At 36.0% G+C, this 18,044-nt stretch overlaps 1 protein-coding gene across 3 annotated transcripts in view; it reads right to left on the reverse strand.

Moving 5' to 3' along the window:
- Window positions 1–10,105: 10,105 nt before the first annotated feature.
- Window positions 10,106–18,044, reverse strand: part of Fabp2 (fatty acid binding protein 2) — a 50,293-nt gene continuing 42,354 nt past the window's right edge. The window contains exon 5 of one of the 3 annotated variants that reach the window (XM_087193217.1): window positions 10,106–12,286. In XM_087193217.1, coding sequence (XP_087049343.1) covers window positions 12,262–12,286 — 25 coding nt within the window. In that variant the 3' untranslated portion in view covers window positions 10,106–12,261. The remainder of the gene's footprint in view (window positions 12,287–18,044) is intronic. The other 2 variants (XM_087193219.1, XM_087193218.1) reach the window with 2 other exon arrangements.

The raw sequence follows: 18,044 nt of genomic DNA on the forward strand, positions 1-18,044 counted from the left end.
GAGGGTTGTAATACCCCCTGCCATGTCTCTGTTACCTAGAATTGTGTTTGCTATTCTGTATCTCTTCTTGTTCTAAATGAATTTTTGGATTGTTTTCTCAAGGTTCATGAAGTATGCTGCTGAGATTTCAATTGGGATTGCATCGAATCTATATAGCAGATTTGGAAGTATGGCCATTTTCACTACCTATAGCCCATTTTCTTCCTACCCAGGAGCAAGGGATGTCTTTCCATTTCTGATATCATCTTCAGTCTCCTTTTCAGAGTGCTATAGTTTTCAGAGAAGAAGTCTGTGATTTCTTTTGTTAGGTTGATTCCTAGGTATTCCAGTTTTTTGGATGTTATTGTGAAAGGAACTGTTTGCCCCATTTCTCTCTCAGTGAGTCTGTTGTTCGTGTAGAGGAAAGCTATTGATTTTTGTGTGCTGACCTTGTATCCAGCTACTCTACTGAATTTGGTTATTAAGTCTAGAAGACTTTTGGTGGAGTTTTGGGGGTCTTCTATATAGAATATCATGTCATCTGCAAATAATGACAGTTTGACTTCTTCATTTCCTATCTTTATTCCTTTTATTTCTATCTCTTGTCTAATTGCTGTGGCTAATGTTTCCAGTACTATATTGAACAGGAGAGGTGATAGTGGATATCCTTGTCTTGTTCCTGATTTTAGTGTGAAGGATTTCAGTTTTTGACCATTTAGTATGATATTGACCATTGGTTTTTCGTAGATGGCTTTTATCAGATTGAGGTGGAGACTGTCTATTCCAATTTTTTGTAGGGTTTTATCATAAATGCATGTTGGATTTTGTCAAATGGTTTTTCTGCATCTATTACGATGATCGTATGGTTTTTGTCCTTGGTTCTATTGATATAATGTATTACATTTATTGATTTATGTATATTAAACCATCCCTGCATCCCTGGGATGAATCCCACTTGATCAGGGTGTATGATCTTCTTGATGATCTTCTGCATTCTATTTACCAGTATCTTATTAAGGAGTTTTGCATCTATGTTCATTAGTGAGATTGGCCTATAGTTCTCTTTTTTGGTTGGGTCTTTCTCTGCTTTGGGGATCAAGGTGACTCTTGATTCCAGGAATGAATTTGGGAGTATTGCTTCCCTTTCAATTTCACTGAAGAGTTTAAACAGTAGTGGCAGCAGTTCCTCTCTAAATGTCTTGAAGAATTCAGCAGTGAAGGCATGAGGACCTGGGCTTTTCTTAGTTGGTAAGTTTTCAATTACATTTTCAATTTCATTAATTGATATTGGATCATTTAGAATTTTTAGGTTTTCTTCATGCAACTTTGATAATTCATATGTGTCTAGGAATCTGTCCATTTCTTCTGTGTTTTCCATCTTATTGGCATATAGGTTCTTGAAGTAGGTATTGATGATCCTCTGGATTTCTGCTGGGTCCACTGTAATTTCAACCTTTTCATTCCTAATTGCATGACTTTTGGCATTTTCTTTCCTTTTTCTGATAAGGTTGGCTAAGGGTTTGTCAATTTTGTTTATTCTTTTGAAGAACCAACTCTTGTCTTCATTGCCTTTTTGTATTTTTTTTTAACCTCCATTGCATTGATTTCTGCTGTGATCTTTATAATTTCCTGCCTCGTATGAGCTTTGGGTTTGTTCTGCTCTTCTTTCTCTAGAAGCTTGAAGTTCAGCATCAGGTTATTTAATTGGGCTCGCTCTGTTTTCCTAATATGAGTATACACTGCTATGAATTTCCCTTGTAAGACTGCTTTCATTGTGTCCCATACATTCCAATATGTGGTATTGTCATTGTCATTTAATTGAAGAAACTCTTTGATTTCTTCTTTAATTTCCTCTGTGACCCATTGGTTATCCAGAAGTGTGTTGTTCAATTTCCATGTGTTTATGAAATTCTTGTGGTTTCTTTTGCTATTGATCTCTAATTTCATTGCACTTTGGTCTGATAATATACAGGGGATAACTTCAATTCCTTTGCACTAACTAAACATGTTCTATGAGTGAGTATGTGGTCTATTTTGGAGAACAATCCGTGTGCAGCTGAAAAGAATGTGTATTTTGATTTTTTGGGGTGGAACACTCTGTAAACATCTGTTAAGTTCATTTGTTCAAGAGTTTCATTGAGTTGTAGTATTTTGTTGCTTATTTTTTGTCTAGTTGATCTATTTGTAACAGTTTGGTATTGAGGTCCCCCACTACTATTGTATTAGTGCTTATTTGATTTTTCATGTCCTTTAGTATTTGTTTTATATAGTTGTGGATACTAGTGTTTAGTGCATATATATTAATGATTGTCATCTCTTCCTCTTGGATTGTTCCCTTTCCAAGGAAGTAATGTCCTTCTTTGTTTCTCTTAATCAGTGTTGGCTTGAAATCCACTTGGTCTGCAAAGAAGATAGCTACTCCTGCATTTTTGGGGGTTCCTGTCACATGGAGTATTGTTTTCCACCCTTCCTTTAACTTTCAGTCTATGAATTTCTTTTTTAATGAAGTGTGTTTCTTGTGTGCAGCATATCGTTGGATCTTGCTTCTTGACCCATTCTGCCAGTCTATTTCTTTGATTGGTGAGTTGAGAACATTAACATTGATGGTTATAACTAATACGTATTGACTTATCATTGACACGACTTTTTCTTCTTCTTGTATTCTCCCCCTTTGTATTTAGTTTCTTGTCCCGTCTGATAGATTCATTTTGCTGGGCTTCCTGGGGTTGTGATGCTCATTGTCTTCTCCTAGAATATTGTCTAAAATTTTTGGAGTGCTGGTTTGGTATTCATGAAGTTCCTAAGGTGCTCTTTGTCATGAAAGTATCTTATTTCACCATCAGCTTTGAAAGAGAGTTTTGCAGGGTGTATCAATCTGGGTTGGAGGCTGTTTTCCTTTAGGGCTTGGAATACATCACTCCAAGCTCTTCTTGCCTTGAGGGTTTGCATTGAGAAATTGGCTGTGATTCTGATGGGCTTTCCTTTGTATGTGATTTGTTTCTTTTCTCTCACTGCCTCACTGCTTGTAGAATTTTATTCTTCTGTTGGATTTCTGGAATCCTACCTATTATATGCCTATGTGTAGATTTTTTTTGATTAAGGCTAGCTGGAGTCCTAGATGCCTCACTTATCTGTATGTCAAGTTCTTTTCCCCTCCTTACGAAGTTTCCTGCCATCACTTCTGTGAACAGTTTTTTTATGTCATCACCACTCTCTCCTGTTTCTTCCTTGACTCTGGTCTGTCTTATGTTATTCTTGTTTGCATCATTTAGCAGCTGCTGGATTGATTTCTTGTGCTCCCTTACAATTTTAAAGCAATTTTTCTTTTCCTGGTCACTGATTGCAATCTTATCTTCTGTATTTGAATTTCTGTTCTTACATTGGCTCATTCTGTTGAGTAGACTTTCAATGGAGTTTTTAATCTCCTGAAAATCTGTTTGCATCTGTTTTATGGATTCCATTTATTTCTTATGTTGGGATTCCATCATGTTCCTCAGCTCCTGTATTTTTTAATCTGTGTCCTCTCTGGATTTATTAATCATGTCTTCAACTATGAGCACAATCTCTGCTGCTACCTGAGAAATTATTTCATTTTTCCAGATCCTCTTTTGTTGCCAGTTCAGGGAGTCCAGGTGGTAGAATATCAGAATGTTCCATCTCATTTCCCTTTGGGGTTGCTGTAGGTGATCTGCAAGTCTGGTTTTGAGGCTTGTTTACATGGCTTCTCATTTCATCAGGTGGAGGGGTGCTCCTGGTGCCCACGTAGCTCACTTCCTCTGTGCTAGGAGTAGTGGTACATTGGCACAGAAACCTTCTCTGCATTGGGAGCCATGGCACCTTGATCTGGAAGCCTCCTCCTCTGCTCTGGAAGTGGTAGCACATCGACCTGGAATCCTCCTCTGTGCTGGGTGTGGTGGCACATCAACCTGGGAGCCTCCTCCTCTGCACTGGGAGTAGAGGCATGTCGACCTCATCTTTCTCTTGATTAGTAGTTGATGATTTAAAATAATTGAAAGTTTTAGTTCTTGTCCTTCTTACACCTTTAAGAATACATGTCTGAAGATGTTTCCTCTTCTAAACTCCAGTCTGCTTGACAGGCCTGTAGGGATCTTGTATAGGGACTGCTTGGGCTCCAGTAGGAACTGTCTGTTCCTGTTGCTGTGTGTCTTCTGACCTTCTAAAATTAATAATATGATATTCACCTCCAAATATAATAGCAGCTTGTAATACTGCTTGTCTCTCATCAGAAGTCAGTGTTTGATTTAAGAGTAACATTACATCTTTCCAGTCTAGTTTATAGGTGTGAATAAGTCCCCTAAAGACTTCAATGTACTTATCAGGGTCATCTGAAAACTTTCCCAGATCTTGTTTGATCTGTTTGAGGTCACTGAGTGAAAAGGACATATGGACAGGAGTAGAACCAAATTCTCCACCCACCTTCTGTAAGGGATACACTCTTTGAGGAGCTTGAACAAAATCAGATAGGGATGGATATAATCCAGTAGAGACTTCAATTAATAGTGGATTGGAAGCCTCATCTTTACAGTCTAAAGGGCAAATGAGGGGAACCTTAGGTTTATGAATAGTAGGTGAGGCTTTAATTAAGGTTGTCTTGGAAACCTCATCCTTAGTATCTGAAGGGCAAGGGAGGGGAACCTCAGGCTCAGCAATAGTAGATGCATCCAATTGTGCCTTAAGGGCTGTAGGTGTCTGGTTTTTCTGTGGCTTACATTTACACTTTGAACACAAGTAAGGATTGTCTTTTAATGCAAAGGACGTCTTAACATAAGGTAATTCTGACCATTTCCCCTCTCTCTTATAGTATAATTTTACTTGTAAAATAGTATCATCATCAATACTTCTCTCTGTATCCTATTTTGTCTCTAGGGGGTAGGCAAATGGGTGCAGAAAAATATTAAACAGCTCTTTCTCAATAGGTGAGGGTCGAACAATTTTTAGAGTTTCAGAGTACATTCTAAAGGAGTATGAGAATTTGACATTGAGTTTTCCATCTGCAAAACAACAAGGAGAAAATAGGTGTCCCTTTTAATCTCCACTTGGTTCATATATCCTTTCAAGGTGTCCTCTGAGGTGACCTGATCCAGAGCAGGTGGCTGCTATCTGGAGAGTGACCAGAAGAAGATAGGTCAGGTCAGATTAGGCACCCTTATTGATGCATGCTCCTACCTTTTCTGGTAACTCACACTCTTAGTTCTAGCATGTGTTTCCAAAAAACACAAACTACAACTGACTCTAGCTATAACAGTCATGTTTAAGGAAGGAGGGATTGCTACCAAAATTAAACCAATAATTATGAGACTTGAACAATTGCTTTCTAATTCTTTGAAAGAGAGTGGGGGGGGGGAAATCAAAGGACAAAGTGGGAGTCATTGGCACACTCTCAGCCTATGAAAGAGATCACCTCTGGAGAGATAAAGGCAAGTAATGGCTCAGAAAAATCTTCCCCTGGGTCCTATGGCAAAGAAGCCTCTAAGACACAAATGTACTGTCTACCTTATCATCTAATCAATCTTCCTTAGCAGGAAGACAAGGCTAAGTTTTACTCAAAATCCACTCTAAAATTTTTATATCTCTGTATCTGCAACACACTTATAAAACTCACAGGTTAAAACCTATACTCTTTGTCCAGCAACCACAACTTACACATTAATAAAAGTATTTCCCTCTCCTACACACATAAATGATGAGAACCAGGACTAGGAGGGGAGAGAGAGTGAGGAGGTTGGTAGCCTCCCTTAAAATGAATGTGTTTTGGTCCCTTAAATACAGTGCTTTATGAAATAGCTCCTTCTGCTTTCACCTAGAAGTCGGTCATTTCTTTCCATGGTATCTTAGGTTCAGTTTCCCCTACTTGGGAGAATGTGTCCAGAAAACTAAGAGGGGACATTGCTTTCATGTGTTCTCTTGGAGAGGCAAAATTCTGATATCTCATCTAACCCAGAGATGGGGAATGTGTTCCTTTTCTAAGATGACTTCCCTTTCTTTGGCATTAATAAGCACTCATTTTTATGGGCTTAACTTAAAAGTTCTTCATTGTTGGATGGGAGGAAAAGGTTTAGACAGTTCAGAGTTCCTCTTTCTCTAATCTTTAGCAGAAACGTGCGATCAGAAATGAAAGTACAAAGTGACAGGAAAAGATCAGAAATGAGATCAGAAAATGAAGTCTTTTTTTCTCATATTCACAGTGAGTTATGTAGACAATTTGTCCATGAGTTTCCACCCTCAGCCTGGAAAGGAAAGGGTGGGGAATCTCAGGAGCTAAGATTGCCTCCTCACCAGCAGAAGATCAGACCTGAGAGGAAACAGGCAGAACAGACTGAGTGTAGGGAAGGATCAGGCAAGATTGTCCCAGTAAAACCTGTCCTCTAAATCTTAAGAACAGCTGCTGTGCTATTGCCTTTTAACGGGTATTTGGAGTCCCATGATTTATTAATAGGCATGAATATTTCCTAGATATTAAAAGATCCATTTTACATTTCATAAATTCACATTTTGGTTATTATCAAAGTCCACTAGGGGATGCTCTAACATTACCTTTCTCTAACACCACTATCTAAAATAAGACAACAAACCACAACAGTCAGAACAAGTGAAACAGGTCAATCAATGAACACTAGTAAATTTAGCAACTAGTAAGTCCAAATTCAGCATATACAAAACAGGAATATAAGATCTTGCCTGCAAAAATAAAATGTCCCATCAAAGAAACATCATAATCTTCATATGTTTTCAACTTAAATTTATCATCATTTTAACACAAATTAATATGTAAAAAATACAAGACATAAAAATTCAAAGCATAACCAATTAACAAACAAGGATCACAATTTATGAGTTACAATCCAGAATCCATGAAACAAAATCAAACTCTTACCTCCTTCCAATTATCTTGCTGGGGCCTAAATATGATATAGGGGATATAGTATAACTCCCAACCTACTAGTTATCAGATATTCTGAGTTTTTGTTTCCACAAATGGAAGAATGAATTCTAAGGAACAACGGAGGTTAAGAGTAGGAAAGATTTATTGAGAAAGATATCTCCTGAGAGACATGAGGGGACCTGAAAGTGGGATGCTGTGGACCCCACCTCACATAGGAAGCTTTATAGAGCAAAATCAAGAGGTAGATACAAAATCATGAGGTGGCTACAATGTGGGTTAAAACTGTGATCAACCATTAAGATTATAATTATGGCTGCTAGGTAACACTGATCTAATAGGAAAACAGGTCATGTAGCAAGTGTACATGGAAAGAACAAAGGCCTTTTTAGGAAGGGATAGATGAGGAGTTCCTGGTTATCCATTTGGGTGACTGACATCTATTTTGACTTTATTGTACCAGATGATATCATTTATAGTATAATCTTCAATTTATTGCTTATCCCTTGGGGAGGCATGTAGGCCTGGTCATTTTGTCTTTATCTTGAGGCCTGGCCTTTGACAGAAGACCCACTAGCCAAGTTATAATGTGTTCTCATCTTTTGTACTGACTCCCTTAAAGGTCTAGTCTTGTCTAACTGCCTATATTTTTACCAAACTTATCTGTTTATAATAACATGATACACCATGGATGAATGGTGAGAATATTAAGTGAGATAATCAGTAACAAAAAGAAATAATGCATGATTCCATTTATAAGAAATATCTATAGTAGTCAAATTCATAGAAACAGAAAGAATAATGGTTACTGGAGGCTGGGAGAATGGGAAAAAGGGCAGTTGTTCAATGGGTATAGAAATACAATTTTACAAGTTAGAAAAGTTCTGGTGATCTGTTTCACTAAAATATGAATGTATTTGTAATTATTAAGCTGTAAATTTTAAAGGAGTTTATATGATACATTTTATGTTACATGCTTTTGCCACAATAAAGGAAGAAAATTAATCCAATATTGCTTATGAATATAGAGACAAAAATTCTCAAAATGTAAGGGCAAACCAAACTCCACTGTATACTAAAAGCATTATATACCATAACAAAGTGACAAATAGCTCAGGAATACAACAGTGGTTGAACATAAGAAAGCCAATGTACCATACCCCATTAGTAGAACAAAAAGAAAAACATACATACAAATATTTAAATTGAGCAGAAAAGGCATTTGACAAGCTTCCTGTCATGATTCAAACAAACAAAAAACACCTCTCAGGAAACATAATAGAAGTGAATTTCCTCAGTATGATAAAGAACTCCAAGAATGAAGAAAGAACAAATAAGAAAATTAAAAATCATGGAGAAACATAAGACAATGTAGAAAAAGAATGAAACATAAAAAATATAGAAAAAAGAATGCAGCAGTCTGAAACAATAACCTTGGCTCCGGGAGGTGGTGATGGCAGGGAGAGGGGAGGCTCTCCACAAGGACAAGGTAAGCCCACAGAGGGCCAGCATCCTCAGTGATAAAAGGTGGGCTGGCAGCACTACCCCTGGGAAAAACACATGGTTATCGTAAGCTGCAGTTCAGTGGCTGGATGTACCCTGATAGTGACTCTTCCCACATGGCAGGCAATCTTTGGAGAAGAAATTCACCTCAGTGCCTGCCATATGTGGGGGTGATGTAAGCAGGAGCCACTTTGAGAGGAAGATTATTGTTTAAGATCGAACTACTCCAGGAATCAGAAATGTCAGAATAACCACACTTCAGGATCTTTAGGACCACCCTGCCAGTGAGTAGGTGAGAGACAGGTACAAGGGATAGTCCTGGAAAGGAAAATATTAATTTGCAGGACCCTGAAAAGTTTAATCAGTGGGGAGCTCAGGCTGAAGAGAAGCCAGGGGTGAGGAGCCAGGACCATCACATGTGGCTTATTGAGGGGCCTGGGTCTGAAAGTGCTGTGATTGAGATGAATGGATATATTGGCTGCCCTTGCTGCCTCCTTTCAGTGAAGAACTCAGTGGTCTGTCTACTTCCCCCCAGCAACCAATATAATCAGGGATATGCCTCTGGTTGGATGTTTGCCATGTCCCTGGATGTATGGACAAAGGGGCCTCTGGAGTAAGTGGGACACCTCATGAGCTCATAGGCCAATAAAGCTAACTGGGGATACTGGTGCTTAGGGTTCACGGGAGAACACAAATACTAAAAGTCTCTGAAGGGAATACAGCCCTGAGGCAAGCAACATACCACTGACTGATCCTCCACAGTGGAAAGGGCAGGACAGGACTCAGCATTCACAGAGCAACAGCCTGTTAAATGGGCATGGAAACAGAACAGGTCCTAGTTGGACTCACTAGTCTTCCCTCATATCTGGTGGATTCTCACACTATAGGTCATAGAAAGCATCTGTCTATCCAAATACTTCAGTGTGGCGAAGTTGTTTGGACTCATTTCTCTTTTCTTGTCTTTTTTTTTGGTGGTGGGGGTTCTTTTTGCTTTCACTTTTGGGTTCTTTTCCTTTTCATGGGTGTTTACTATTTTTTATTTTTACCTAATTCTATTTATTTTTAAATTCTTTAATTGGATTTTTATTTTATTTTTTCTCCTCACACTACTTCTCTTTCTTTCTTTCTTTCTTTCTTTTTTTTCTTTCTTTCTTTCTATCTTTCTTTCCTTCCTTCCTTCCTTCCTTCTTTCTTTCTTTCCTTCTTTCTTACAAGGAGGTGTGATGGTTCTGAGAATAAACCCAGGGCTTCCACACTGAGCCACAACCCGAGCTCATTTTTATTTTGACACAAGATTTTCCTAAGTTGCTATGTTGCCCAAGCTGGGTTTAAACTTGTGATCGTCCTGTCTCAACTTTTCAGAATGCTAGGATTACAGGATCACTACGCATATTCCATTTTTCTTTTTAAAATTATACATTTTCTTCTATTTTTCTTTCCCACCCCTTCATTTTTCTTATTACTTTTAATCCTTATCATGTCTTTAGTTTATACTCTATTTTTATTATTGATTTCTATTAATGGTGGTATAGTTGTTGCTTTTAATTGGTTTTTACTGTATATCAACATCTTTGTTTTTGTATCATTAATATTATTGCAAGTTTTTCTCCTTGTTGAGTGGTGCTAAGAAGCAAGCAAACATCTATAACTCATCAGCAAATGAATGTAAAGATATCAAAGTGGGTAAAATAGCAAAGAATTCAGAAGACTGATTTTTTTTGTTTAAATTCTTTTATTGGTACATTTTAGGTATACAATACATTTACATTTATCATTTACATTTATCATGTACCTGTACATGATGCATCTTGGTTCTTTTTTCCCCATTACCTGTGCACCCTTCCCTATTTACATAGTTTGTTTCCATTTTTTTCTTTTCTCATAATTTTTCCTTTCCCTTCTTTCCTTTCCCCTTTGCCTACCACTTCTCCTCCCCCTTTGGACCTTTTCTTCCTATTTCAAATTATCAGTTATTCATCTTAATCCTTATTTATACTTTCAGTTTCTCACACTAGAGAAACTATTCGGTATTTACATATGTGGGTCCTATTTCACTTAAGAGTATGGTCTCAATATGCATCCATTTAGCTATAAATGTTTCTAGTTTCTCATTCTTTATGGCTGAGTAGTAATCCATTTTATAAAAAAACCACATCTTCTTTATCCAGTTTGATGGATGGGCACTTGGGTTGTTTCCAAGCTTTAGCGATTATGAACTGTGCCACTATAAACATGGGTGCACATATATCGCTGTTGTATGGTTCTTTTAATTCTTTTGGGAAGATACCCAGCAGGGGAATAGCTGGGTCAAATGGGACCTGTAGTCCTAGTTCTTTGAGGTATCTCCATACTGATTTCCACAGTGGTTGCACCAGTCTGCACTCCCACAAACAATGGAGAAGGGTTCCTTTTTCCCCACATCCCTGCCAGCATTTGTTATTTGTTGATTTCTTGATAGCAGCCATTCTTTCTGGGGTGAGGTGGAATCTCAGTGTTGTTTTCATCTGCATCTCTCGAATGACCAGTGAAGTTCAACATTTTTTTCATATGTTTATTTGATGCGTTTACTTCTTTGTCTGAGAAATGTCTGTTCATTTCAGATGCCCATTTTTGAATTGGGTCTTAGAATTTGGGGGGTCTGATTTTTTTCAGTTCTTTATATATTCTAGATAGTAGTCCTTTGTCTAAGGTACAGCTGCTAAAAATTTTTTCCCACATTGTAGGTTGTCTCTTAGCTCTGTTGGTGGTTTCTCTTGCAGAGCAGAAGCTTTTTAATAAGATGAGATCCGAGTTGTTGATTCTTTGTGCTAGTTCCTGTGCTACTGAGGTTTTGTTCATAAAGTCTTTTCCTATGCCAATGTCTTCGAGAGTTCTACCTAACTTATCTTCCAGCAAATTTAGTGTTTCTGTTTTAATGTTTAGATCTTTAGTCCAGTTCAATTTTAGTTTAATGCATGGTGATAGATATGGGTCTAGTTTTAATCTTTGTCAGGTTGAACTCCAGTTTTTCCAACACCATTTATTAAAGAGGCTATCTTTCCTCCAATGATGGTGGTTGGCTCCTTTTTCAAAGATGAGGTGGCTGAGTATGTCTGGAGTTGTTTCTACATCTTCTAATCTATTCCACTGATCTTCAGGTCTGTTTCTTTGCCAGTAGCCTGCTGTTTTTATCACAGTAGCTTTGTAGTATAGTTTCAAGTTGCAATTGTGATACCCCTGCCATGTCTCTGTTGCTTAGAATTGCTTTTGCTCTTCTAGGTCTTTTCTGGTTCCAAATGAATTTTTGAATTGTGTTCTATAGTTCTGTGAAGTATATTTTTGAAATTTCAATTGGCATTGCATTAAATCTATATAGTAGTTTTGGAAGTATGGCCATTTTCACTATATTGGTTCTTCCTACCCAGGAGCAAGGGATGTCTTTCCATTTTCTTATATCCTCTTTGATCTCTTTTTTCAGAGTGCTGTAGTTTTCAATGTAGAGGTCTTTTGCTTCGTTTGGTTGATTCCCAGATATTTCAGTTTTTGGATGCTATTGTAAAAGGAATTATTTCCCTAATTTCTCTCAGTGAGTCTGTTATTTGTGTACAGGAAGGCTATTGTTTTTTGAATGTTGACTTTGTATTCAGCTACTCTACTGAATCTGTCAATTAAGTCTAGAAGTCTTCAAAAGACTGATTTTTAAAATGAGTAATAACTTCAAAAAAGATGCAAATAAACTGTTGAATGAAGTCTGTTGTATTAAGGCTGACAACCCAGAACGTGAAGGAGTAATTCAACAAAGAGTACATCCTAAAGAAGAATCAAATGGAAATGTTGGAAATGAAAAGTGAAATAAGTCATGTAAAAAACTCAGTGGAAATCTTCACCAATAGACCAGATCAAGCAGAAGGCAGAATTTCAGGGCTGAAAGAGAAAATATAGGAATTGTTTTATTCAGATGCTAGTAAAAAAAAAGAAACACTACAAATTTATGAACAAAACATGTAAGAAATCAGGGAAATTGTTAACATGTTTCCACTGGCTTGAACCACCAGTGGTATATGCATGACTGTCCCATTGGGTTGTTTACCTCTGGCGGTACAAATGAATCTAATCACTTTTATCAGTCTTTCTATTAATAAAATTCTTTAAAAGTCTATAAATGAACCAAATCTAGCTAGTTGCTTGAATCTGATTAATTTTGGCCCAAATATAAACATTAACTAATACTATTCATACCAATTAAAATTACTATAACAATCAACAAATTTACTTATTTCACTAAATTAAAAAAATTTATTTTCATGAATAAAACTATTCAATAATTAATGCTCTAATTTTTTTTTAATGCTCTAATTTTTAACATGGAAATCTTACAAGTACCTCATTTCCTATATATGTGTTTACAACTGCTGCACCACAAATTAGCTGTACTACAATTTTTATACCTTTTATTTTGTTTTGTTTTGTTTGAGACAGGGTTTCACTATGTAATTCAGGCCAGCCTTGAACTCACTATGTAGTCCAGGCTGGCCTCAAACTCATGGCAATCCTCTTGCCGCAGTCTCCCAAGTGCTGAGATTACAGTCATGCACCACCATGCCCAGTTATATCATTTTAATGTTAGTTGTTCTTAAGGAACTATACTATGATGTCATTCAGTCTGCTAAATCAATAACTTCCTTTGCATTATTATAACCAAAGATCTCATGAGAAGCTGTAGAATCTACCCAATGGGACAATCATGCATGTACCACTATTGATTCAAGCTTGCAGGAATGATCAAATTCAAGTCAGAGATGCCTAGCAGTGAGACATACAAATAAATGACTGCCCTGTCATGGACATATGATCAAATTTATGAAATTTGCAGAAGAGGGTGCCAAGGTTCACATTAATGGCATAGAAAATCTATTTAATGAGATAATAACAGAAAACTTCCAAAATATATAGACATTCAGGTACAAAGGCATTTAGAACCCTGAACAGGGCTTAACCAGAAAAGAACTTCCTTTTGTCATATCATAATTAAAATGTAAAGAGTACAGAGCAGGGAAAGAATATTGAAAATTACAAGAGAGAAATGTCAAGTCACTTCTAGAGACAAACCCATAACAATTACTGCAGACTTCTTTGCAAAAATTCTAAAGGCAAAGAGGGCAGAATAATGTTTTTCAAGCCTTGGGGGGAAAAAACACTGCCAACCTAGATAACTGCATCTAGCAAAGCTATCCTCAAAATTGAAGGAGAAATAAAGACCCTCTAAAATAAACATAAACTAAAGAAATTCATGACCACTGAGCCAGCATCGCAGATGATAGTTAAAGGAACACTACACAAATAAGAAGAGATTAGCTATTGAGAATCAGGAAAGAATCAAACATTAGAAAAACAACAAAATGTAAGTGAATGTAAATGGGCTTAAAAGACAGACTGTAATATTGGACTAAAAACAAGGTCCAATGCTCTGCTGCCTGCAAGAAATACACCTCAGTAGCAAGATTGAAACTGAAAGCATATAAAGCAACATTCCAAGCAAACAACCCAAAAGTATGGAGGATTAGCTATATTCATAACTGCTAAAATGTATTTCAAGACAAAATTAATCATGAGACAAAGATCAGTACATATTAGTAAAGGGAACAATTCACTAAGAAGATATAACAATTGATGTACGTACATCGAAATCAGTGCACCCAATTTTTAAAAAAAATTTTATTGTATTAGCACATGTTGGCAGGACATGAAGTATACATTCATTTTGAGGAATAAATATATGCACATAAAACATCTTATTTCTTTTTAGAATCCCCTTCCTCCTCCTACCTACTCTTCCCTCTGTCTGTAAAACACGTTTCCCCATTTTCATTGTTATTATTATGAATCTTACTTCATATTTATAAAATATAATGTTTACATTCATTGTGGGTATTTGGTACTGTCCATGGCATATCTTAATTTTTCTTGTTCCCCTTTCCTTTCCCCCTCCCCTCACTCTTGGCCTCTTAGATCCTTTCCATTTGTGAAAGATCTATCCACTTGATTCCATTTATCAATTCTTTATTTTGCTCTTTTTCTGCACTTTGCCTTATTCAAATGAGAGAAACTATATGGTATTGAAACTTGTGTGATTGATTTATTCACTCAACATTATATTATCCAGATGCATCCATTTTTCTACAAATGTCTTGAGTTTATCTTTCTTTATAGCCAAGTAGTATTTCATTATGCATAGATACCACATTTCCTTTATCCCTTCATCTGTTGATGAGCATAGAGGCTGCTCCCCGGATTTAACTCTTATGAATTGTGCTGCTGTGAATATTGGTATGCAAGTATCACTGTGATATGATGTCTTTAGCTCTTTGGGAAAGATATTGTCTTAGTTACTTTTTTGTTGCTGGACCAAAATGCCTGACACCCACACGTTAAAGGAGGAAGAATTTATTTCAGGTAAGTTTGCAGAGATTTCAGTCCATCATTGGCTGGCTCCAAGGCAAGGTCACATAGAAGAGGGGCATCACAGAAGAGAAACAGTTCATGGTATGGCAAATAAAAGCCAGTGAGCAGCAAGCTGCACACCTTCCTCTTTATAATCTTGCCAGGTTGTAAGCCTACCGATTGGTGACATCCATACCCAGAGTGAAGCTTCCATTAGCTACATTCAGAATTATGCTAAACCTTAATCCAATATCACACACCTTAGATCCATCTACTTTCAAGCTCTACCTATGAGTGCATGAGGGTACAGGGGGAACTTATAGATGAAAGACATAAGAGATACTTAGAAGGGGAAGAGTTGGTTCACATGGAATTTCTAGTTTTAGTTCTTTGAGAAATCTCCATACTGATTTCTATAATGATTGTACTAGTTTACATCCCCACCAACACTGTAGGAAGGTTTTTTTTTCACTGCAGCCATGCCCAACGTTTGTTATTGTTTAACTTCCTGAAGATTGTCATTCTTTCTGGTATAAGAAGAAATCTTACCATTGTATTAATTTGCATTTCTCTAATAGCCAGAGATGAACTTTTTTTCATATGTTTATTAGCCACTTGTAATTCTTCTGAGAATTGTCTACTCATTTCATTTCTTGATTGGATTTTTTATTTTAGGTGATCTGATATTTTTGAGTTCATCATATATTCTAGATATTAGTCCTCTGTTTGAAGAATTGTTAGCAGAAATTTTTCCCATTCTGTAGGTTGTTTCTTCACTCTGCTAATTAATTACTTTGCTATGCACCAGCTTTTTAATTTGATGTTATCTCATTTGTTGATTCTTTCAGTTATTTCTTGTGCAAATGAAGTTCTGTTCAGAAAGTCCTTGCCTACACCTATGACTTCAAGTGTTTTACCTATTTTATCTCCCAGTGGGCTCAATGTTTATGTTTTAATGTTTAGCCCTTTGATCCATTTCAATTTTTAGTTTAGTACACAGTGAAAGCTATGGGTCTAGCCTTACTCTTCCAGAAATAGCCAATTTTCTCAGTACCATTTGTTGAATAGGCTATAACTCCATCAATATCTACTTTTTACTTCTTTGTAGAAGAACAAATAGCTGAATGTGTCTGAGGATGTTTCTGTATCCTATATTCTGTTCCACTGATTGATATGTCTATTTTTATGCAGTACTGGGCTCTTTTTATCACTGTTGCTTGATAAAATAACTTGAAGTCAGGTATGGTAAGGCCTTCTGCTTTGCTCTTATTGCCCAAGATTGCTTTTGTTATTCTGGATCCTTCCTGGTTCCATGTGAATTTCAGGACTGTTTTCTCTAGTTCTGTGAAGAATGCTCTTGGTATTTCTATTGAGATTTCATGAATCTCTATAAGTTTTATGAGTATGGCTATTTTGACAAAAGTTTTTCTGACTATTTAGGAGCAGGAGACATTTTTATTTTACAATATTCTCATCAATATCCTTTTTCAGAGTACTACAGATTTTTTTTTGTAGAGGTCTCTCATTTTATTGGTTAGGGTAATTCCTAGATATTTAAATTTTCTCATGTTATTGTGAATGTTATAGTTTTCATAATTTCTGAGTTTATTATTGATATACACAAATGATATTGTTGTCTGTGTGTCAATTTTGTATCTTGCTACATTCCTGAAATTGGTTATTAATTTTAAGAGGTTTTGATGGAATTTTTTGGGTCGTGTAAGTAAAATATTGTGTCATATTCAAATAATGATAATTTGTGTTTTTTCATATATTTAGTTATATGTACATATCATATATATATATCTTTTAAATATAATATTTTATTTCTTCCTCTTGCTTCATTGCTCTGGCTAATGTTTCAAGTACTATACTGAATAGAAGTGATGGTACTGGGCATTTTTGACTTGTTTCTGATTTAAGAGGGAATTATTTCAGTTTTTCTCCATTTAATAAGATGTTGGCCATTGGTTTGTCATAAATAGTTTTTATCAAATGTAGGTATAGGCTGTCTATATCTATTTTCCTTAGAGTTTTTAACATAAAGGGTGTTGGATTTTTGTCAAAAGTCTTTTCTGAATCTATTGATATGATCATATGGGTTTTTTTTGTTCTTTTTTCTGTTTATGTGATGTATTACCTTTATTGACTTGCATATATTGAACCATCCTTACAACTCTGGGATGAAAACTACTTGGTCATGATGTATGCTCTTTTTGATGATATGCTGCATTCTATTTGCTGATATCTTGTTGAAGATTTTTGCATCTGTGTTCATTGAGGAGAGTGACCTGTAGTTTTCTTTGGGATCAGAGTGAAGCTGGCTTCCATAAATAAATTTCTCTTTCTTGAAGTGTTTGAAGAGTATTGCTGACATAATGTTCATAAATATTTTTGTAGAACTCAGCAGTGAATCTGTAAGGTCCTGGACTTTTTTTAGTTGGTAGGCATTTTTTTTTTATTACTGCTTCAATTTCATTGGATGTTATTAGACTGTTTAGGATTTTATGTGTCTTTCTTGGATTAGCTTTAGTAATTTGTATGAGTCTAGGAATCGGTCCATTTCTTCAACATTTTCCAATTTGTTGGAATATAGTTTCTCATAGTAGTTACTAACCATCTTTTGTATTTTGGTAGTGTCTGTTATGATTTCAACTTTATCATTTCTAATTGTATGGATGTGAGTCTTTTCTTTCTTTCATTTGGTAAGTTTGGATAAGGATTTATCTATTTTTCTTATTCTTTCAAAGAACCAGCTCTACAGTTTGTTGTTTCTTTGTATTTTGCTTAGAGGCAATTTCATTTCCCTCCTTTATTTTCATATGGGCTTGGATCATTGTGGTTGTTCAAGTATCTTAAAGTTCTTTATTATGTCATTCTTTGTTTTCCTTTTTTTCCATTCATTCATTTTTTGGTACATTTTAGGAATACAACATGCTGACATTCCTTATTGGGAGTTTGTACATTTACATAATATATCTTGGTTCTTATTTTTTTTCCCATTCCCCTGCCCTCCCTTCAATCCCTCTACACTTCCATATTTTCAAAGATTTTGTTTCCATTTTTTCCTTTTCTCATAGGCATATACATATATGTACACATAAAGTTTCTTATACTCACAGAGTTCAGGGGGAAAAGTCATTTGGAGGTTATTTGCAACATGAATCAGAAGACAAAAAACAATGCAAATAGATTAAATATACTAGTGCAAAAATTTGAAAACTTACACAAAAAATGTACT

This window comes from Heterocephalus glaber, unplaced genomic scaffold (assembly GCF_053883595.1).
Source record: "Heterocephalus glaber isolate CG9 unplaced genomic scaffold, H.glaber_assembly_v1.0 deba00001581, whole genome shotgun sequence".
NCBI lineage: Eukaryota > Metazoa > Chordata > Mammalia > Rodentia > Bathyergidae > Heterocephalus > Heterocephalus glaber.